The sequence below is a fragment of the Talpa europaea genome, assembly GCF_964194135.1.
Source record: "Talpa europaea genome assembly, contig: HAP1_SCAFFOLD_363, whole genome shotgun sequence".
Classification (NCBI taxonomy): domain Eukaryota; kingdom Metazoa; phylum Chordata; class Mammalia; order Eulipotyphla; family Talpidae; genus Talpa; species Talpa europaea.
Genome location: NW_028167780.1, coordinates 1 through 24,054, shown reverse-complemented (window position 1 = coordinate 24,054; position 24,054 = coordinate 1). Strand labels below are relative to the sequence as shown.

The window sequence follows — 24,054 nt, the reverse complement described above, 5'->3', positions numbered from 1 at the left end:
TGATACACAAGAGTTACTGCTTAGCAAAAGGTCCAGGGACAAAGAAACCATCTTTTATGTCATTAGAGACTTACTGGTGATTTTTCCACTAGCATGGCAGCTCACCTAAAAATAAATTGCTGTGATTTAAGACACCAAAATACTTTCTTCAACTAGATATAACTATGAGAGAACAGGAATCATTTCAGTAAATATAGCAGGTAGTATTTGCAGGTTCTGAGAGATTGTTAAGCCAGGATCTTTGGGGAATGGTTAACGGGTTATGAAAGCTATTGGGAAATAAAAGCAGAATGAACATATACCCAGGGAAATGAATGAAACTCTTCTGGCTTCTACTGTGCTGTTTGGTTTTAGTGTTCTCAGTAATTAATTAATTTTCCCTTGTTTCTAAAGTGTTTGCTTCTGCCTTCAGCATGTTCCAGATTCTTGGTGTGAACTTGTCAGTAGGAATGCATCTCCAAAATGACATGGTAAAATGTAGCTGAGCATGGCCTGAGTTACATACCTAATTCAGTCATCTGTTGGATGGTGTGATGCTCCTACTTACAGTTCATAGGAATTCGCTCTGAGTAACTTGTGTATCGCAAGAGCAGTATAGCTTAATGGTAAAGAACTAGAGACTGGAGCAAAATTCCAGTTCTGTGTATATCCTGTGATGGTGGTAGATTTACTCTGTGCTCAAAACCTGTTTTCTCCATTTGTAGTAAGGGTACAATAGTACTTCTCTGGAGGAAGTCATGTTACCTTTTTCCGCAGGTGAGGCTTAGTATAGTACTAATAAGCATGTAATAATTTATCCATTGTTGGTGTTACTAAACAAGCTAATTCAGAATTAAGCAAGAATTTTAAGGGAATAACATTTAAAAATGGTATTTTGGCTAACAAGTAGTCCTGCTATGTGTTTAATTATTTTTTAAAGGGGCCTCCCTGGTGGCCTAGGGATTAAGTCTCAGCATGTCACTGATGTGGCCTGAGTTCAGTCCCTCCCCCCACCCCCACCAACCCATATACGGCGTAGCAGACCTCTGTCTACTGCTCCCTTAGCACTGTATTTCATTGAATTTGCCTGTTCTGCTCCCTACTCTGTCTCTGGTGAATTCTCTCACCCCCTGAACCCCCCATCTCAGGCCTACACCCCAGTTCTGTGCCCAAAAAATGTAAACAAATCAGGTGATTTTTTTTTTTTTTTAAAGAACAAGGCAGAAACTGTAGGACTGTGTGATGTGTTAACTTTCAGTTCATTAAGAATAAATGTCATGTAGCACATCCCAATCGTGCATCAACTACAATTCATTTTAGTAGATTACCGGTAGATGGACATAGAGAACTTCATGATGCTCATTTTGGCTAACTGTAAATCGCTTTTTCTAGAAGCTAATGCAACATGGCTCTGCTGATCATGTATGTTTTTCTTTCTTTTTCTAACAGAAAGCGTGGATACCCATCAACGAAGTTTTGATATTGGAATTCAGATTGGCTACCAGCGGCGCAATAAGGATGTGTTGGCTTGGGTTAAAAAGCGCAGAAGAACTATTCGTAGAGAAGATTTGATCAGCTTCCTGTGTGGGAAAGTTCCTCCACCACGAAACTCTAGAGCTCCCCCAAGACTGACTGTAGTGTCCCCTAACCGAGCTACTTCAACGGAAACTAGCTCATCTGTAGAGACTGATTTGCAACCCTTCCGGGAAGCCATAGCTCTGCATGGTAAAGCCGTTTAAACATATTTCTTTGGAAAAATGGTTAAGAGTGTGCCTGTGGACCCATTTGCACATTTAGGTTTAGGTCCTGATAATACTGTCTGATTTTGTTTTGTTTTGTTTTGTTTTTGTCTATTATAGTAACCACTTGCTCCTAGAAATGTTTAAATAGAATGTAAGCTTAGCTCTTTAGGGCAATTTTTGAATGTTAGCTAGTCCATTCTAAAAAAAATGTTTTTAGAAGGTTAAGAGTCCATTGGTGTTATAAAATAACGGAATCTTTTGCAGCGTTGTAGAATTTAATTGCTTTAAACTTAAATTGTACATGTTTTCTTTTCTGAGTCAAAGAGGACGTCTTATGAATTCTGTTAGGATTATATTTGCCTGGAAGACATAGTCAGCGACAGGCAAGTATAGATGGTTGGACTACTTTCATGGAAACTCCCTTTGACGCTCTGAAGTTACTGAGTGTGCCTGTAGAGGGCTGGAGTTGGTGACCCAAGTGGGAGTGGACAGATATAAGAGTAATTGGCTTTCCTTATGTCTGTTTTCCCATAGGTCTTTGCTTTGATAGTCAAAAGAGAGGACAGGTCCATCACCATCTCCTCTGGCCAGACCTGCTGTAAAAGGGCATTCTTGGCTAAGGGGTTTAAGTATTACTGGGAAAGCCTCGGGTATATAGTCAATAATACTGCTGTTGCTCTCAATACTGACTTCAAAGTATTCCTGGGAGAGGTACTCTAATTTATAACAATACTACTGTAGAAATCAATGACAAAATGATAAGACTTGGCTGAAATCAAGAGAAAAAAACATGGGTTATGCAAGTGGCTGAGCAGACAGAAGTCATTAGTGAGTTAGGTCATGGGTCCTGTTAAAAGTTAACATATCTGGGCCCTAGTGTAGGTCATCTAAAACAGAGTACCTGGTACTCTAAAAATAATGGTCTGTGTTAAAAGACTTCTGTATCATTGAAGCGTTAATGCTTACGGAGATTCTTGATCTCTTTAGCAAAACTTGTTATTTATCAGAGCATGAGGTTGGGAAAAGTTTTCCTCCCTCCTGATTGTGAGTTTATGACAAGTTAAAAACATATTTACTGCAAGAAAGTCCATGATGGTATGGATGCAGTTCTGAAGACTGCTTGCTGTTCAATACAGTGGAGTAGTTATTCCATCAGAACCTTTGAAACTCAGACAAAGGAAGAGAAGAGGTTGAACAGTTCCTGTCGAATTACAGAGTTTCACATCTTTTACCATTAAGTTTGGGAAAACAATTGCTAGAAGTGTACATAGTTTGTCAGATTAATTTTAGTGCATGGTAGTGTTTAATGTAGCTGTCTCCTTTCAGCATTACGATTTTCTTAATCAGGTGGATTTATGAGTCACTCCATGCTTCTCGCTAGTGTTGTCTTTCTGTATTATGTATGCTGTATCGTACTTTAGAAGATAGTTCTAAGAAACATAAAAGCCACTCTTGTTAGAGAATCTTAATGCAGTTGTATATAATACAAAAAGGGCAAGCTAGGTCTGCCTGCTGGTCCTTCCCCTGTCCCCCCCATACTATTATTTTCCAACTCCAATTTTTCTAAAAAATTTGTTTTGCCTGTGATTTAAATTTCAGTAGTTTTAGGAAGGGGCTATTTATAATTTTGATTTATTGTTTTAAAAACGTTAATTGTAAAGCCATCTTAGAAAAGTCATCTTTCCCTTCAATAAACTTACAGTAGTGCTGATCCCGGAATATATAGAGACTTGATGTACTTTTATTCTAGGGTTCTTACACCAGATGTGTACTAAGTGTGGTGAAGTACTAGGACCCCTTGAAAGAACATACAGCAACATAAATTATGCTGAGTTTTGTACTCTAGTGGTTTTTTTTAATAGAGATTATCAGTGTTTTGAGGGGAAGATGCTAGTCTGATTTGAGCATTTAAAGTAATTGGAATGATTTCTAGTGATAGCTCATTGTTATCTAAGTCATGATGCAGTTCAGTGACTGACAGTGTAACAGGTGTCCTTGCGATCTGCCTTACTGAAGAGTCTGTAATTGAAGTGAAAATTGTTCAGATGGAAAATATATTTGGAAACATCTTAATTAGGGTAGATAATTGTCAGCCTTGAATTTTGCATATAACTTGCTTAGCCAGATACACAATCTACTAAAAAAAGTGAAGTTGAATTATTCTACATTGGAGAGTCTAAATTTATAAAATTCAGGGGTATGGAGATAGGAAAAGACTTGGTATATTAGGTTTTTTTAAGCAAAAAGTGTGTAGGAGGTCATATTTCGCATTATCTCCCATGTCTTATTCCTTTATAAGGACAATAATTCCCCATAGTTTTTTTCTTTACCTACCCCTAAATACTCACTTGTACCAGATGCTCCCATTGTACCCTTTATTTGAAGGAAAATGGCAGATACTGGTAGACTATTTCTTATAGTGAGATTGTGACAAGGAGTGAGACCCATTGTCAGTGCCTTCATCAGCCTTGGATTAAGAACTCAGTTTTAGTCAAAACTATCAACTAATGGTTATTGAGGCTTAAAGTATATGATCCAGTGCTTTTATTTGGCTTTTGTATGCAACATAATGTTGCTCATTTGCTGTGTGCCATTGTATCTGGTCACCTGGATCAAATATGTAAGGATGTGCAGAATTGGTTTTTGTTCTTTTATCTTTGTCTTAAAATAAGAACATTTTTGAAAATTTACTTGAGTCAAATTAATCACGATTCTTGATTTTATATAAACAGACTATTTCAGATGGTCTGGAGCATTCTGGGCTTTGCTTATCCTTGTGTTAGGCATCCTTTCCAGAGTTTTTTCGTTTTCTTGTTTCTCCCCCTATGCTTCATTGGCATCTCTGATTTTTCTCCAGGTTCTTTAACTGACTTTATGTTTTCCAGGGTTCTAGCCTTAGCTACCACCACTTTCCAGAATCTCTGCTTCTAGTTTAGAACCTTTCCTGATTGCCAGACGTGTGTCCCCTGTTGTCCCCGGAGGGAGTATGTGGTCACCTGGGTGTTCCATTGGCGTTTGTCTCATACAGAGTGCCAAGGTGGACTCATCCTTCCAGTCCTGTTAGCAGCAAATGTGTGTCTTTGTCTCCTATCCGCTCGGCAGACATCTGTACCACAGGTCCTGGGTAGTCTGTGTGAACGTGTGTATGGTGCTCCCTCCCTTTTTTGTTGAGCCAGCACATACTTGGGTGGCTTGTTTTAATGTCATGAATGTGGCATGTGTACCCTGTTCCGGGGGTAGAAAGGAACATTTCACAGTGCAGAGAATGATTTGGAAGAGGAGGCGAGTCCTTGGCTTGTGGAATAATAATTTTCCTGCTCTTGCTTCTCAGTCCTGATTGACCCATTCACCATTCTCATTCCTGAAACCACTGGAGATCTTTTGATCACTGACAAGATCTTTTTGATCTTATCACTTCACCAACATATGAAACATGTTTGCTTCCCTGTAGCCTGTAAGGGGAAGTAAGAACTCAGCATGGCAATGCAAGATTCCTAGGATCGGGTCTCCACCCTGGGTTGGGAGCTTAACTATACCTTTAATCTGAGTACATCTGTGCCCTTACACAAGCTTTCCCCTCTGCCTATTCATCCTTTAAGATGAAACAAATCTCTCTTCTGTGATGAAACCGCTGCACTGCTCTCAAAAGCTTTCTCTGAAGAGAACATCTGTTCTCCCAGCTCCGTTTGTTTCCATAGCTCTTCCTTGCAGTAGACCTGGGCTACATTAGAGCAGGAGTCTTGCCTTGACAGCTTCTTTATTTAACAAACCTCGCAAAGATGTGTTCTGTGCTTAACAAGGGGTGAGAGGTCTGCTAAGTGGGGCCAGAGAACCTTGGGAAGGAGCTAAGGACTACAGGTCCCCAATGACTAGGGAGGGTAGGATGTAGGTGTGCTTCAAAACTGACTCCCATTAGGAGTTAGCTCTTAGACCAGACACCATTCCTGCTGTCCTTTTGGTGTTAACTGTGCCAGCACCCTGCCTGAGGACTTCTCATTTCATCTTAACTTATCCTTGGCGTTGCCTTTTCATTGACAAAGACAGGCTTACTTGACTGAGCAGCAATAGGTTGGTAAGAAGTGGAATAAATATTCCAGATCTGTCAGGCTTCAGAATGTATCCTAACTATTGTGCCCTCTGTATTTGTGTATTTAGCCATATCCAGGCCTACCCCAGTTGCAGGTGGGATGGGAAAGATCTCTAGTATCTAAAGACACCAGGAAGAAGGAGTTGTGTGTCTTTCTGGGGCTCTGCCTCTCCCTCCCCCTATGGAGCTGGGTAATTAGACTTGAAAATGAAGGGGTTGTGACCTGCTATATTTCTGGCTCACTTGCAGCGGAAGAGTGTTCAGGCTTTATACATAGGTAGTAGCATTCTCTGTGTATGACCTTTGTGAAAGTGATTTAGGGTGCTTGTAAGGTGAGAACATTAAATGAGAAGCTAAGCAGAGTTCTTACGCTACCACAGTAACTCTGGACATGTGTGTGCCTCGAGAGGAGGATGACTTCTGCTTGGTTGTAGGTCCTGCGAGTCCTGTTAGTCTCCGGATGGCGTTAAGGCACATGCGCCTGGTGGTCTGCTGCTCTGTGGCCCTTGGTCTCTGTCAGTGAGGGTGGCCTTTTACATCACAGGTGTCGCTGCAGAGGGAGGGCTCATTTAGAGCTTATCATTCCTTCTGTTTCTCACTTAGATCTTGAGCTTGTGTCATGTTGATGTCGACTAGTGAAGTCAGTTTTCTTGTACTGAATGAAGAATTCCCCTTTGGCTTGCCCAAGTTAATGATGTACCTGGAGAAACTTGGATTGAAATCTGGTTTCGTTCTGAGTTATCTTTGTCATCATGGAGATCAGGGACAAAAGTGTCCAGAGTAATGAATGGGGTAAGCATTCATGGATGGAAACAACCCACATGACAGAGGAAACCAGTGAATTTCACTCATTTCCTAATTATTTCAAGTCTCACTCAGGTTGTCTCATGCATGGTCTTTGCAGATTTCTGGCTCTGGTTCCGACTGTTGCGTAAAAGTCAGAGACACTTGTCATTAGTTGAAAAGTGATTCTGGTGATGGTCTTGGCCTGCTATTACGGTAGGCTAGGTGGGAATCATTGCTGCCATTGGCATTTAATTTTAAGATAGTGTGACGTGCCATGGCCAATTTTGTTACTTTGATTAAGGCGTGCTTAAAAGAGTGTGTTTCAGCATTTGCTTAGCTAAGTGCTAAAAGGGACATGGGCAACTCAGGCAGTCTAAACTTTACTGTCACTGGAGAATTTCAAAAACAAAGGGAAGAAATAATTTTTTTAAAATTATGCAGAGGTGCTGGGGGTGAGAGAATTCATCAGAGACAGAGTGGAGAGCAGAACAGGTGGATCTACTGAGTTACACTGCTGAGGGGAGCGGCGGGGGGAGAGAGGTCTGCTGCACCATGTGGGTCAGCTCCCTGGCTGGGATCGAACTCAAGTCGCGGTGACTGCGGATAGTTGATAGCACTGAGATTTTAACTCCTGTGCCACCAGGGAGTCCCGGAAGAAACAATTTTTTCATTACAGAAGTGCTTTGTGAGTTTAAAAAAAGGAGCTGCTTAGTAAGTTGAAATCTGAAGTCTTGGTTTAAGACCCTTCTGTTTTTGTGAAGGTGGTATGGTAAATGCTCAGATTTGCAGGTTAAAACAAAAGTATAAAGGGTCATTCTATAGACTTTCCTATTTCCCACGTTTATTGAACGTAGTAAGTGTGATGCACACCATTTATTAGAGGCTGGTGCTAGGGACAGGTGATAAAAAAGATGAATAAGATACTCCCCAGGAGTTTCTACCCTACTAGAATTAAGTGCTTTTGACAGTTTGAAATCTGTACCCCAAGCAGTCAGACTGAGGTAGTTTCTTTGCCTTGGCAGTTCATAGGCTTCACTTTTGGTTTATTTTTATTTTTTTTACAAACTCTTTGGGCTATGTGGAGGTTTTTATTCTCTTAAATTATTATTGCTTGATAGGATCCTTGGATCTGGAGAAACTGGGTGTAAGTCCTTATAAGAATAACACAGTTGTTTGAAAATGCTGTTCAGAAATATATAGAAAAAAATGTAAGGCAAATTCTTAGTTTGTCACAATCAGCTGCGTGAAACCAGGTACCTTCTAGATTTTATGAAAACAGTCTAAACCAAGAGAATTTTCTTTCTCCTTTAAGCACAGTTTTGTGTCTTTTGTTAAAACATTTTTTGGCCTGTATGTGCTAGAGGGCATAGAGGGAAAAAAGAGAAATTATTTTGGTGAGAACTAATCTTCCTGGTAAAATTTCCTAGAGAATTGAAATACAGTACATTTAAGAAGAAATTTAAATATTTGTGTTTGGTTCTGTGTCTCTACCCCTTTCCTGTCACTCTCTCCCCCCCTTGCTCAACAATAGCGCAATACTTAGAAACAGATTTTTGACAGCTAACACATATTTAGGTTGTGAATTTTTAAGTTGATGGTGTAAAATAAAAGGAACTCCTTAAGATTTTCTGTTGCAGAGGACTCATTGGAATTGACCTGTGGGGCATTCAGATCTATCCACTTTCAAGATCCATTTTCTCCTCCTGCCCACAGTCTTAGCACATTGGATCTACCCTGCTTGTTGAATGTGGCAGTCTGCATCTTTCTGAAAAACCACCAGAACTGTTGACAGCAATGTTTAAAAACTTACTTGGATATTAAGATGTAAGAGATTAATGCACCAAAGCAATCTTATTTCTTAATTGCTTAAAATTCATTGTTTCAAAGAATCTTCTTTACTTAAAGTTCCTCTGACCGGCTGGAATTTTATAATTATGCCCTTTGTCCCAACCAGCCTCTGAGAACAGAACAATTAAGGCAATTAAGATAGCATTAAATTTTTTGATGAAAAGTTGGCATTTTCTGTATATTAAGACTAGATGTTAGCTTCTGGGGTAAGACTGAACTCAAGATACAAAATTGTCTTGAATTTGCAATAAAATTTTGATGGACATTTTTTCATTGAGGTGTAAGAGGAGGCTATGTATCCAGGCCTCATAATCAGTTGGTAGTCAAGAAGCAGTTTTAACATTTGGCCTTTAATTTTTTTTCACTAGTTTTCTGACTTATACATACTAATTTCTTGGAAAATTTGAAAATTTCCTCAAAGCAAAACATTGAACCTTTTGTTATCCCGCTATACAGAGATAACTGCAGTTACATGTTTGGTGCATTTTCTTCCCGTCTTTTTTTCAATGTATAATATTAAAATTATTTCCTAGTTGAGATCATACTGCATATATGGTACTGTATCTTGCTTTTTTCATTTTAACGTCGTGAGCATTTTTCCCATGGCATTAAAACTGTCTTTGAACAATTGAAAGCATTTTGGGTTGTCAGCATAACTTGAAAATGTTTCCTTGGTGTGACACATGTATCTGTAATTGGTTTGATTTAGTGTGCTTTACTTCAATAAAAACTCAGTATTACAATTTACAGATTGGGGTGGGGAGTGGTATCTACTTCAAATTACCAAAATCTTCCTAGTAGATTTCCCTTTTCAATGGTTTAGTTCCTTTTCTGCTACATTTAAGACACAACATTGTACACATGAACTTGCTTGGCTTGGAACTTCAGGACACCACTTGCAAAAAGGGAGTGCTTTCCTTCCAGATGGAGCAGTTCATTTCAGATGCAAGCATGCCACTTTCTTAGATTTCCTAGTCAGGATGGCAATCACTTTGTTCAGTTGTGGGATTTCAAGTCCCCTCTTTTCTGCTGGCGTGAGAACCCCAAGCAGATCTGCACCATGCTGAGTGGGTCACCTGTAGTGGCAGTCTGCCTCCACACTTCTGTGCTAGCCCCCTGCTTTCACAGGTCTTGTTTTTGGGGGAACAGTAGGGAGTTTAGCTGCCACCTCCAGCCCCAGACTGCTGGCCCTGAAAGGGGGAGGAACTGGGCTCCGCACTTGCTCTTTCTGTGCCTCTGTGACCTGCCTCTGTGCCGGCCACTGGGATTACCTGTCATTAATTCTGAAAACAGGAGTTCTTACCTGAAGCGTGAACTTGGTATGCAAATATAGTTATGTGCTACCTTTAACAACTGCCATGTCACCTGGATTCTTACAACCTGGACTGTAACCTTGTTTGGCTCCAGCATGAGCTGTCTTTCCAAATTGTAATTAAATCATTCTAATTTCCCCACCCCCACTGGTGCACTAATCATGTAAAATGGATGCAGAAACTTGAACACGGATGAGTTTATCTTGTATCAAGCAACTGAGACTTTCCTGTCTAATCCTAAGTCTTACCCTGATCTTGTTAATTGCTTTTCCCACGGCCCCTTTGAAAAAAGTGTGTTTTTGGTAGACACTAAGTTGTATGCCCGTGGGCCATACAACTTTGTTATTTTAGTTCTGAAGCATGTTTAGATTCTCTGTAACTTGATTGTTCATGTGGCCTAGCTAAGGTTTCCTAAAGCATCTTCCAGTAGCTGTCATTGGTTATAAAATAAAAGTTGGGCTGTTTAAAATACATACATTTTTTGGGTGGTTAATCCTAATTTTCTTTGACACCTGTGGACGTCTTTCAGGGGAATGATTAGATTAAACTTGGGAAAGGATTTTCACTGCTTGAGAGTAGATAATAAATAGATAATGTTGCACATTGTGATTTTTGCCTGTCAAGCTATCTCCAAGCCATACACCCAATAGAGAAAAGATTGTGATTTCCTAGAAGTTACTGTTGAATTCAAATTGACCAATTTGATAACTTCACTCTCTCATGGAGAGAAACATTCGCTTCAGTTGCTCTTCACTTGTGATGGAGAACTTCGTAGCCTTGGGTATTTGTCCTCAGGTGTTGAGTACCTGACATCTACCTTAACAAGAGGGGCACTGAGTGGGCTTTGTGGAGTTCTCAAGGTAGTGTCAAATGACAAAGGGGATCCTGAGTTTAATTGTTCAAGCTGCCCAGTTTATTGCTGAAGGTCCAAATTTTGCTGCTCTGAAACCGTTATGAAAGGGTCATTGTTTAATGACCCTTAACACCCATTGTTCAATATGTGTTAACAGTACAGATCGGATCCCCGAGATTAGGAAGAAAGGCACAGTTCTCCCCTCAAGGATTTACAGTCTTGGTGGAGAACTTGAAAAAAAAGCTAATAGCAGTTTGGGGACAACTGACTTTAACCTTGATGGCAAAGAAGTGAAGAGAACCACTGAGGTCTATTTCTTGGTGTTGGCGGGATGGCAGAATAACAACAGCTCTGAATTTCACTGGGTTTCACAATGAGGAGTAGGACTTTGAAGCCTTTTTGTTTAAGAGTTCAGTGAGTGTTATGGATATGCCAGGTATGGTGTCATGTTCATTAGAGATGAAGAGAGACTGTATAGGAAGAGGAGGATTATTGTGCTATGTAGAATTAGCCCAAGACATTCCTTTGCCTTTTGCTCATGTACCCTTAATGTGCCCATGTGAGCTGGGGAAGAGCAGGGCAGCTCCTTGGTGTAGTGGTCAGTTTGAGATGTCCAACAGGCAGGTAGAAACGTGGCTTGGTCCTTGAGCTCAGGAGAAACATTTGCTCCTGTGGCACTGGTTTGGAAACTGGTGCCCAGGCTTCAGCTAAAGGGTCAAGGCTATCCCTGGGTGACATCCACCTGTCGGGGGGGCAGAAGAGCAAACCCCCAGAGGTGCCTGAGGAAGGAGCTGGCAGGCTGGGAACAGGAAGGAGTGGAGAGATGCAAGCAGGAGGGAAGAGGAGCCAGCAGAGACTGAAAAGGAGAGAGGTGGGAGGACCTGGAAAGCAGCCCCCCAGAGGGAAGAAGGTGCTGGAGGAAGCCAGCCGGGGCAGATCCTAGAAGGGAGGGAAGCGCAGGCCTGGCCATCTTAGGGAACTGCAAACCATTGGATGTTAGCTGGTACATGAGTCAGTCCTAGGGTGGGAGTGAAGAGGGCAGGCAGCACCTTCGAGGTACCAACCACTTTTTGGTAAAATTGTGTAGACTTTAAGGAGAGCTGAGGAATGGAATAGGAATATAGTGTCCGCTTGAGTCTGAGTCCCAGCTCTGGCTTACTGAGTATGTGACATCCCGTGGCTTCCCTAACCTTATATCTGTGGTTTTTATCTGTAAGATGGAAATAATATAGATGTCGTAGGGTTATTTTGATGATTAAATTAAAAAGTTCTTATAAGATAGTATCTGATACAGAAAGTACTCCGCTATCAGTTTTATTTTTTTATAGGTCACTAGCATTGGAAAGGTTTAGAGCTAAGGGGGGCTGGGGAGACTCGATCAGATTTCCTCTGGCCACCTTTGGGGAGAGGGAGGATGCATCTCCAGGGAGAGCAGCAAGGGGGGCTGATGGTGTCTTAGAACAGTTTGGAAGTGAAGTGTGGGCTGCAAACCATCATCACAGATGGGAGGTGGTTGAGGCCTTGGGTTTAAACATGTTCAGAATGTTTGTAGGGAACAGTGTCAGAGGGAATTACTGGATTTGATGTGGTAGGAAGCAGACTTCTTTTTCAACTTAATGTTCAAATTTAAATCTCATTTACAGAATATAAAATTAGAAGGGACTCCTTCCTACCAAACCAACCTCTAAGCTTATTATAAGAACTAAGCCCTGTTCTTTGGAGACATTGATCACACTAGATCATGTTATGTAAACTTAGTCTAGTGATGACTCAGACCCTGTGTGAGGAGAGAGTCTGAGAAAGAAAAACAGTAGTCAGTGGTGTTAGTTTTTCAAATTAAACTCAGTGGTTTGTGTTCTGGCCCCACTCATGCCTTCCATAGGTTCATCCTGAACACTTAGGCTTGGGACATATCTCCCACCTCCTAACTGTTCAAGTAGTGAGTGTCTGCACTGAGGAGTGCTAAAGATAGTCTGGATTGGCGACTTTGGAAGCAAAGTAGCAGGAGCTTCATACCACTGCTCCCTCTCCTTCTCCAAAGGATGGCAGATCATTCTGAGGGGTGTCCACCAAGTAGAGGTCAGACCTCGGGTGACCGCAGAGTCCGATTTGTCCAGGGCAGACCCACTTCACATTGATTGCCTCAGTGTAGTTTTTTAGCACAGTGTGCAGTTTTTGAGGATAAATTTTAAAGTCACCACAGTGGAACAAGGCCTCTCAGGCCTGGAAACGATTGCTTGCTCTCCTGCATGCATAGTCATACACTAGAGGGATCTTCTGGAACGGTGATTTTTGGATAACCAAAGCGTTGTGTGTAAAGCAAGCACTCCTTCCTGCACAGCTGTAAACGGTGTCCAGTACCCACCCAGGAGAGTAGCTGGGAGGATTCCTTGATGGATTTGTGGCCTGGGTAGACAGTGTGTGCCACATAACAAGTTCCCAATAACTGGTAATGACCAGTATCACATCTTGTATCAAAGCCAAGAGATTGGTTTCTTCAAATAAAACTTAACTGTTCCCTGGTGACCCCGACCAAGAAAATAGGCAGACATCCTTGGACACTGTGACAACATTGGAAATAAAGTGGGTTGCTTTCAAGAGGGTTAAATAATCGAGCAACTCTAAAACCTTTTTTCTTCTTCCTAGGTCTTAGTGGTGCAATGGCTAGTATAAGCGTGCGTTCGAGTACCCCAGGCTCTCCTACACATGTAAGCAGTGGATCGAATGCTAGTCGAAGGAGAAATGGACTCCATGATGTCGATTTGAACACTTTCATATCAGAAGAAATGGCACTCCACTTGGACAATGGTGGAACTAGAAAGCGTACCTCAGCCCAGTGTGGCGATGTCATTACAGACTCACCAACCCATAAACGCAACAGAATGATCTAAACCGCAAACATTTTCACACCCACCATGCTGCTTGAAAGCCACTTGATCCTCAACATATACTATTATTGCAAAGGAAACATGAGGCCATCTTCCCTTGTTCACTGTTTAACACAAGTGAATAATTCTATAGTGGTTGCCATAAAAGGAAGTTCTAGGTATTTACAGTAGATGCCTCTTGTAACTATGGCTTTCTTCAAACTATAACCCTAGCAGAGGACATCAGAAACCGTGTAGGCGTTAGCAGGATCATCATAGGCAAACATATCCGTTCCAAGGCTAAAAGTGACCTTAACTGTATTTATTCTCAAAGGGAAAGGAAATATCAGATGTTTATTTGGTTATAGAATGCCCCCTCCCCCCACCTTTTTTTATTTTTGGGGTCCATTTCCTGCTGTGTTGAGTATTTTGCTTCAACAGTATTGCCAGGTTCCTAAAATTCTCTAAAACACACGATTTGGCTTCCTCATCCAATCTGCAGGCTTCCATTTTCCAGCAGCACTGTACCATGCACCTGGTTCTATACGGTAGCAGCGTGCAACATCTGATTATTGGACTGCCCGGTTTTTAGTTTTCAAAGCAGTTTCTAATTCTGGTGATTGTGTAATGTAAAGAGGTGCTATGATGGTCATGCAATTAATACTTAATACTGAATCAATACACAAAACTTAATCAGATTCACTTTGTGTGTGTTAGTGCTCTAAAAGTAGCAATATTATTAAATTGCCCCCAGATGAACCCTGTAGGCTTCGAATACTCAGTTTTAAGGCAAGTACTACTTCCCATGCAGGACACTGTCCTTGTGGTAAACGTAAACACGTAGACTGCTAGCTGCCTCCCCGAGAGGTCTGCGCCATGAGCATGGGCTTCCTTTTTGGCTCAGTGTTAGAGGGAGGGAGAGGGATTCTAGTCTTTCTTATAGTTTACATTATTCATGAAAGGCCCCATTGGAGTGGGTGGGAGATAAAAGGGTCTTTTATTTGCTGATGGTGTGACCACAATTTAAATAGCAAATCCCAGCTCTCCAGTCCCTCTTCTAAAAAGTGCAGTTTGGAATCTCACTCTGGAAAAGCTGGGATCACATGGAGGTTCTCTAAATGTTAGGTAGACCTAAATAAAGGTTCTCAATAATAGGGTCCTCTCTTGAGTGAGATAGAAGGCCTCTTGTAGCTACAGTGTTTGAGAGCATGTTTCTTCTTAATTTTTAATATCTTGAACTGAATGATAGTTTTTTTAGATGAACTGATGTCAGCCTGCCAGGTACTGTAATTTATTCTACCATATCCTATGTATCAAGTAGGACAGTGAAAATGTTTCCTTGCAAACTTGTAGTCCAGTATCAGTTAACTTCCTGTTCTTATCCTTCAAAGACCATTGCAAACCAGTGTAAGGGTTTTTCCAGTAATTACAGCACTTTGTTAAAACTTTGCTAAGTTAACCATAATATTCATCGACTGGGTGGATGTGAACAGAATGTTAGAAACTGTGGTGTGAACCGAAGTTCTGTATTCATTATAGATATAGCTCTTATTTAAGAAGTCTCAATACCATACTAAAACTAGGAATCAAACTGAGGTAGTTCTAAATTTTTGCAAAAGTGGAACCTTTTTTCTTTATTGTTTGAAATATAATAGCAGGAAGAATTATAGCAACCTGTCATTTTACCTGAAACGGACAAGCCTATGTATTATGAAAACTTTCAAGCTTCCTTTTGGAATATACCAGAACTGCATTTGGGTTAGCTTTGTTTTCTCTTGTTGTAAATTTAGATTCTGGAGTTGGGATCTGGCGGGTGATGCCTTGCTCACGAGTGGCCAGACTCTTCCTAAAGGGTTTTGAGATTGAGGAACACATATTTAATCTCCCCTTTATGCCTTGGTTCCAGTTCCTCTTCCCAGGTTGAATAACAATTTTTGGGTTGTTTTTGTTTTAGTTGGTGCTCTGAAGCTTAATCTCAGTACCCTTTACTCTTGATTGTCAAATTTTGATAAAAAATGTGCCATTTTTTTGGTAAGAGAAAGCAGGTCTTAATGTCTGCCAGAACACGATTTATATGCCTTATTGGCTCCATTAAACTTTTTAAAAACTTTAACATTTGTTACTTTTTTCCATTGCATTTAGTCTTAAATGCTGTTTGTCACTTAATCATAACTTCTTCCCCCTTCTTTGCTCCATTGAGCTCTCATCTGCCACCTGAGCACAGAGTGACCCTGTGACCTAGGAGACAGGGAAGCGGGTCTCTGAGGAACGCTTAGTTCTGACTGCTAGATAGTTGAAGCCTTTTTTGTGCCAATCGTGGAAAACTGCATATTTGTGTGGCACTTTTAAAATAACTTTTTCCGGTCTCTTGAGAACAGTGTAGGCTGAATTTGAAAACTTAGGGAGTTTACTTTGGGGGGAGGTAGAACCTCTCTCTTCATCCTAAGCTAGAGTCTCTGATTCTTTCAGACCTCACTGCTCGTTAGTTCTGTTCCTATCACCCTGGGTTGACACTCGTGGTTTGAGTCATCTTCACACTGCAGTATTCTGAGTATGGCTGAAGCATTAAAAACCTAGGTGTAGTGTTTATGGAGCAAAGGTAATGGAAAGCATTTGGCTGAATCTAAAGACCTGCAGTCAGATTCTTCACTGTGGTTTACCCAACTGGAGTAGCACACACCCTAAGTCATTCAATGAATAAATCATTAAAGCAAAACAAAACAAAAAAAGATGGGGCTCGTCTGCAGTTTTATTTTGGTCATCACATCTGAACCACTTTTTGATGCAGTCAAATGAAGTTCAGGCTCCTGAGAACTAGGCTTCCACAGGCCGGTGCCTGTTGGAACTCATCAAGCTTCTTGAGTCAGCGTGGCTTTGGGCCTTAAGGTTTCCCCATGGCAATGAAAGCTGAACTGGCTTCCTCTCTGGCTGGAGAGGAAGGCCGGTTGAGGTCTGACCTTGAGGCTTCGGCCAGCCTTCGCGCTGGGAAGGCCCAAGAGACCAAGAGGTGCTTTGGAAACGGGGCCTTGTTGGGGACATTGGCAGTCCTGTTAATTTTAGAAAAACAATGAGTGAATCGTTAAGCTTCTGACATGATTAATACCTGGATTTTTCAAGAGGTCTGATGACTACAGATCTATCTCATTGCATTTTATCTCAGCGTGTCACAACCTGCCACTTCATCCATTAGATCAGTTACATAGATACTTAGTTTGAGGTTGGGACTCTTCAGGGATAGCTTTTGGACTCTTGGAATGAAGTGACTGGAATGGAGGCTTCTGCCAGAGGAAACCTGTTTACAGTCAAACAAAATTCAACTGTTGAATTACAGAAGTTTATTTTGATCAGATGTTTCTAGCACCTGCTCCCGCCTCCTGGAAAGCTGTTACAGCTTTGATCAACTTGATAACCTTATCCAGCAGCTGGCTTCCAGGTTCCACACTGGAGTGTCTGCGCAGGGTGTGGTGGCCCAGTGGGGACAGCGTTTGGGGAGCGGGGCAGACCTGTGTGTCCAGGCCTCCTTTCCCGGGGTCTGTACTTGATGTGTGAGCTCCAGGTGTTCTCCTGCGTGTTCTCTGTGAGGTTTCGTGCTGGTGGTTTTAAGAGTCAATACAAATTTTGTAGCCCTCGGCATAAATGGGGCTCGTGATGATTCCCCCAAGTTCCTGATGGCCCCTCATTTTATTTGTATTGAGTTAAACAGCTTTAAAGAAAACGTTTTAAGCCAGTAACAGTCCAGCTGCATAGCAGCTTCTAATGTAGGTAGCTCGTCCTACAGAATAGGGAGCTATTTTTTGACCTAATGGGCCTCCCACTGTGTGCGTGGCCCTTTATAGGGACCCCCCCCCCTTTTTAATTAGCGGTAGCTCGGACTATCTAAGTTTCTAGAGGATAAATTTCAGCTGGTACCATTGGCGGTTCACAGGACTTTGGGATACTGACTGGTCTTAGCAAGGTACCCTGCCAGGTGGTGTTGGGGCTTCACCGGCACCAGTGCGTTGGCTCCCGCGTCTTCGCCATTGCCAGTGTCCGGGCTACTTGCAGGCAAAAGTGGTCTGAAGGTTTGCCTTTAATTTTTGCCCCCTCCTACGAAGGAAGAATCTTTGCTGGATTTGAACGCTTGCTCCATTTGCTGGGTGTGGGCGTCTGGATCAGTTCACCTCTCTGGGCTGTCTCATCATCGGTGACACAGGTACAATAGAAAGAAGCCCGTGCAAAACTTTGTGACTTGAATTCCTTGGCGACATTTACCATCTGCATCATAATCCCCCCCACCCGCACCCCCCCACCCCGTGCAGCCCTTGAGAACTCGAATGTGGCTGATTTTTTAACATGCCATTGAAAACAATACTTCTAATTTTTGCAACGATGATTAAAATGTCAGACCACATAAAGGCCCTTTTAACTTGTCCTCCACCCTCCGCAAAGGTCAGAACGAAAGATTTTGAAGTTTTCTATATATACTTTTGTTATGTATGTAGCCATTAAAATGTGCTGGCTGTCGGGCGGCTGCTGGGGAGTTGGTGCCGGGTGAGGCACTTGGTCATGGCCGTCAGCGTGGGAGCCTCTCACCATCATCTGGGGCAGCTGGAAACCCCAGGGGTAGGCACCAGCCACATGGGGCCACCTGTGCCCAAGGTGCTTGGCTCCCAGGGCCCGGGCTCGTCCCCACGGGCGTGACTCTGCCTGTGGACCGGGTTGAACGCCTGCGAGGGAGGGGCACCGGCCAGCATGTACCGGTGACTTCACTCGGTAATACCCAATCCTCAGGTGGGGGAGCCACACCTTGGGAACCCAAGCCGAGAGTGTGGGGCCGCCTGCTTGCAGCCGCTCAGCACACCACACTCGGTTCGGGTCTGGAGGGTGCGGCCTCTGCACTGCTGGGAGTCTTGGGACCCGCCATTGTGGGGCTGCCTTGGCAAGGTTCCTTCAGCCTCTGCAACGAGGAGGTCTCGGCAGGCTGACAACAGAGGTTTGCAGCCTGATAGGATTTGGGGGTGTCTCTGGGGCTACCTGCCACTACTGGTTGCCTCCGACAATCCAGGAGCCTCCAAATCCACCGAAGTCTGTGCCACTTAGCTTTGAGGAAAGACTCTCAAACTATGGACACCTGCTCCCGAGGGGTGATGGTGCCTGGGTCAGGATTCCCTGGGCGAGGGAAGCACCTGCCTAACCGTCCTCTAGTTCCCTGGATGAGGTGATCGCTTCCCGCCACCTCTTCCTCCAAGGTACATTCGACCACTATGGCAGCGTGACTTCAGGTGTCTCCCGAGGTTTGTCACGACCAGGAAGTCCCCATGTGGCGCTTCTTGGGCCACTGCGTGCTCACTGTCTCGTCTGGTTCAGTTGTGCGGTCACGGCTTGCCTCTGTTTCTCCAGCGTGTGGACTGTGAGCCACAGTAAGAAGCAGCTCTCCATCCAGCCCGAGAGTGGAGACACCCCTGAGTAGAGAGCACTTTTTGCCTTGGGGCGCGGCGCATTCCGCTCCTGGGGTTCCTGCTACTGCGCTCAACGCCCAACGGCCTGCTGCTTCCCCACCAGCTGGAGCCCGGATCCGTCAGCGCCCGCACGGGTAGGTACTTGGGCACTCCTTGAAGGAGTCCGTAGATGAAAGACGGCGTGACATTTTCTAGGTTTTCACCAAGAACCCCCATTTTCTTCCTCTGGGGCAGGGCACTCACCGATTGTCAAGAACCTGGGTATGTTGGGGGGGACTGCGGGTTGGTGGGTGCGTGTGGAGGTGACGGTGCGGTCGCCCCGGCTGCTGGCCAGTCAAGGCGGTCATGGGCCATCGGGGCAGGGAGTCGGCCCTCTGAGTGAGGGCTCGCTCCCGGGTTTCACACTAGCTCCAGCCCCAGCTTCCCCTTCTCTCTTCCTCCGGCCCCGGGGTTCTCACTGCCCGCACGCCAGAGTCAGCCCTGGGCAGGCTGTACCCCAGGCAGACTGGACGGGCCCAGCGGTGGGGAGGAACTCAGCTCCAGGGAGAGCTGTGCCCGAGGGCGTGTTGCCTGGGCCTCCTTCCAGATCTCTGCTTACTAAGCAGGGGCCACTGGCACTGGACTGGGCACCTCAGGCCAGCCCTGAGGCCAAGGGCAGCTGCCTCTGGAGGACTCCTCCCTCCCCTGTGCTTCCCGCCCTTTGGCCTTCAGTCCCTCGGGCTTTGAGGAAGTCTGGACTGGACGTTCCTGGGGGCAGGGTGTTTTGCTGGGCTCGGCTGGAGGAAGCTGGCACCCGCAGGCCCTCGGGTGCAGTGAGTCAGCTCCACCAGCAGTGACCCAAGAGCCCCGCGCCTGGCTGCTGTGTCACCTTGGGAGAGGTTTACCATACAGATTCCTGGACTCCCCACCTCCACAGGCTGAGCTCACAGGCCACGTGGGGACAGGGTGTTTAAAAACATGTAAATTGCATAAAACGAAATGATGGCTCCTAAGCCCTCCTACCCGGCGCCCCTCTTGCATTTTAACATTTCCTTGATGACACACGCGCATGGGGCGGGCAGAGGAGGTCAAGGTGAAGTCTCCTCAGCAGTCCCCTGCCCGTCCTCGTGGACCACGGAGCGGGAGTCGGGCTGAGAGGGGCTGGACCAAGGCGCAGCAGTGGGCGAGCGCTGTGGGCAGGAGCCCGGCCCCCGCAGCCCCGCAGCTGCATTCCCGCCATAACGGGGCGGCACAGCCCACGCGGCCCTCAGGCCCTGAGTCTCCCGGCCTCCGGAGTCACTGGGGTCCTTTCAACACGATCGCTATACATGTGCCCATATATTCCTGAAAATAACAGAAAAGGGGTCACCTGCACCCCTAACTATCCAGGCGAAGGCTGGAGCTCTCCCTTCCATCCTGGACAGACCTGCGGGGCCTGCGTGCTCACCTGAGGCCGGGCCCTTTGGGCTTCTCTCCCTTTACTTGAGTGGAGACCCAGCGCTTGGGCCTCTGGGTGCAAGGGCCAGGACAGCCCTGGGGATGTGCTGCCTCTACCTCACACTTAACCAACCCACGTACAGCAGGTGGGCTCCTGGCCCCCCTTCACAAGCCTTCCCCCCCCAGATCTGCACTAGCATCCCAATGACCACTGTGTGCTTCACAGTGCTGCGGAGCCAGATGGCACCTGATGTCCCCTGAACACAGGGAGCTGGCCAGAGGCGGGGAGGCCGGGGAAGGCAGGGTGTCGGTGGCTACTGAGACTTGGGCCTACCAGACCCGGGCCATGCCTGCTGTCACCCAGCTGGGCCCTGCGTGTGGCCCTGTGGGCCTCGGGGACCGCCCCAGTGGACGCTTCCTGAGGTGGCCTTAGCTCGCAGCCCCCTCTCACACGGACTCTGCAGTCTGGGTTTTATGTCTGCCCCACGTGTCCGCTTTGGGAAAAGGCTATCCCTTTATTTTCGGTTCTCCTCCCAAATCATCTGAGCCTCCCTGCCTGATTCGACTCTGCCTCAGTTTCTCATTGTGTCAGTGATGATTTTACCGGTTTTGGTCTCTGCTCTGCCTCTCCTGCAGGTCCGGGTCTACCTGTGTGTTCACCCCTCTGCGCCTGTCGCTGAGTGGACACCGGCCACGCTTGCTGAAGGAACGAGGGGACCCGTTTCACGGTGAGAAGGCTGAGGCACTGAAAGGCGAGCGGCTGCCCAGCCGGGATGCGGCCCAGAGGTCTGGGGTCTGGCTGCGGCCCTCTCTGGAAGCTACTTACCAGCCTTCCTCTTTGAGCTGGGGAGCTGGGGAGTGGGTGGTAGTGTTAGGCTTCGTGGACCCCACCCCCACTCCAGACTAAAGCCATCAGGACATTGGGAAAGACAAATCCCATCACCACCAAAGGGAAGGTGGCTGGGACCTGAGGGTGGAGTTGGGCAGCCAGGTTGGGTATAAAAACCAAACACGTGGGCCTTGGGGGGCTCACTGTCGCTCGCCTCCTGGCTACACAGCTCCTGGCTGGCGGCCAGCTCTCAGAGTGCCATTTTGGGGTTCCTGGTTGGCGGATCGGGTAGGACTCATTTAAAACTTTGTCTCCCATTTTTCTCCCTGATCTGTCCATTTCCTCATCTCCCCTTCCCTTGTAAATAAACCTTTTATTAACCTTTCGCGTGTGCCTGCAGTAGAGCACTGATAAGTCCTTTTAAGCGCACAGGTTAGGACCTACAGTCAGGCACCCCGTTTTGTATCGGGGCTGCCCTATAACAGTTGGACCCTGGGTGGGCAGCAGGTCTTAACCTGAGCCTCAGTTTCCTCATCTGTGAAGCAGGGATGACAAAGACAACTACCCCGCAGTGTTGTGAACCTACAAATCATGATCCGATTGTATCTTAGCTTGAGCTCAACTACCTGCCTGCCCCCACCCCCTCCCCGCCCTGCTCATGGGACCTGTGACCCAGGATGAACCTGGATCCAGGTTGAGACCTTCCTTTAGTCAGTGACACAAGCGGATGCTGAAATCTCATTCCCCCACCCACAGAGCCCTGAATCCCACAGGCCTGCTGCCCTCTGGGGGTCCTCAGGGGGGCCTCCGGCACCCCTCCCCCTCGAGGCTGGGAGCCCTGCATTCTCCTGTGGTGACTCACTTCCTGCTTGGGCCTGGAATTTGGAAGAGGGAGAAACCTCTCTGAGTCAGTTCCTTGCAAACGGCTGGTCCCGCCTACCAGAGCCTTAAAGGGACAGTCCCATCAGGCCGGGCTTGCCTTGGGCCGGAGTCCCTGGGCTAGTGGGGTGCTGATGAATTAGCACAGAAGTCCTAGAGTCAGGATTTGAACCCAGGGAGTCTGCTGGGAGACCGGAAGTCCCCTTTGCTGAAGGAACTCTGCTGTCCACTTCCCTGATGCCAAGGCCAGTTGCTGGACCATTTTGGAAGGACCCTGGGCTGCCAGGACCTTACTCTCACCTCACTGAACTGGATGCCTGGTCTGGGCCTGACATGCCTCTTCTATCAAACTAGGTAACAAAGTTTTGGGCTGATGATGAAAACCCCATGGGATCCTGTTTATTGGGGTGTTGCTTAGATCCTGGCAGGGTCAGAAGCTTGAGTGAAACTGGAATCCCCTCTCAAATTCCTGTCGGTGGGATGCCTTTGGCCTTTCCTGAGTCCGGACCCTAGAGACTGGTGGGTGCCCTTTAGAAGCAGCTTCCTGGGCCTCACTTTGCCCTCCTCAAAAATGGGCCCTCTTATCAGTCTTGGATTTGAGGTTCTGCGTTGGGAGAGTAGGGAACCCGTGAGCCACAACCCACAGATATTTATTCTCAGGGTTACCCTGCTCCCTGACTGGCCTATTAATTCCCAATCCCAGACTGTACTACATGGGTTGCTGGTGGTTCCTTAGGAGCACCCCAGTGTGCTGCAATCCTTTTTTTGGCGAAAGATGAACCCGTGACTGTGGGCAAAGCAGGCTCTGACTTCTCGACATGCCAGAGGGTGGGGATGAGAAGGACAGGAAGTCTGCCAGTCCTCAGGAATTTATGTCATGCCCTCTGTGAGAGGACTGCAGGAGGCATCCTGATCATCCCATTCCTCAGCTGCCTCTAGGGTGCTTTACATGCATATCCCGTTGCACAGTGACTGAAACCCTGAAGGCAGGTGCCATCTGCCCGTGGAGAAGCTGTGGTTCAGAGAGGTTGAGTGACTTGTCTGGATGCCCAGCAGGGACTCAAGCTTTGGATTTTCTCTCTCTAAAGTCCAGGCTGTCTACCGTGTGACTTTCTTTCTTTCTTTTTTTTTTTTTCTTTAAAGATTTATTTATTTTATGCATACAAGAGCTGGGGTGAGAGGATTCACCAGAGACAGAGTTGGGAGCAGAACAGGCAGACTGACTGGAATACACCGCTGAGGGGAGCAGCAGGCGAGACAGGAGAGGTCTGTTGCGCCATGTGGGTTGCTCCCTGGCCAGTGGGGGATTGAACTTGTGTGATTTTTTGGCCCCACCCACCCCATCATGCCTCGTTTCCATGGAACTTGGGGAGTGTGATGCTTGGGATCAGTTTGTTTAACTTTGCTTTTTATGAACTCCAGCTAAATGGTGGTGTTTCATGGTCTCAGCATAAAGAGAGAAAAGAGCTCCTCTTCCCACTCAATCCTTTTTTCTTTAGTATAGAATTAGAGTTTTTTAAAAAATTATACTTGCGGGTTTGGAATATTAAATAACACTATTTAACGAAACAGAACACAGCAGGACTAAAATAAATCATGCTGACCTACAGTATCTGGGAAGAGGCTGCAAGCTTTGGATCCTGATGAATGTGTGAATTCGAGCAAACCCCTCGACTTCTCTGCTCCGCTTCCCCATCAGTAAAATGAGTAAAATCAGTAAAATCCGTAAAATGAGTTTCCACTTCGAGTCGTTACGACGCTTTAATGAATCTTGTGACTTAATATTTTAAAAGCCCTTTGAATAGCAGTTGCTGTTAAAACGCAAAACGTGTGACTGAGTAAATCTGAAGACTATTAAAAGATTAACTTTATCAAAACACCCACCCCACGGGCGTCACGTCCCGGGGCAGGCAGAGGGGCTGCTCGGAATGAGAGGCTTTTATAGGGGGGGGGTGGGCCCAGGAAGTCACGGGTAAGAGCAAAGTGAAAGCTCATTGGAGGAAAGTAAGAGTTCAGA

The 24,054-nt window shown here is 45.5% G+C and overlaps 1 protein-coding gene across 1 annotated transcript; it reads left to right on the top strand.

Annotated features, from left to right (window-relative positions):
* Positions 1-1,428: 1,428 nt before the first annotated feature.
* Positions 1,429-13,499, top strand: LOC311188144 (HUWE1-associated protein modifying stress responses 1-like; the record flags this gene model as incomplete). Its single annotated transcript, XM_084259897.1, has 2 exons — positions 1,429-1,704; positions 13,255-13,499. Coding segments are annotated over 2 exons (521 nt in total), but the record flags the coding sequence as incomplete, so codon positions are not given.
* Positions 13,500-24,054: the final 10,555 nt, after the last annotated feature.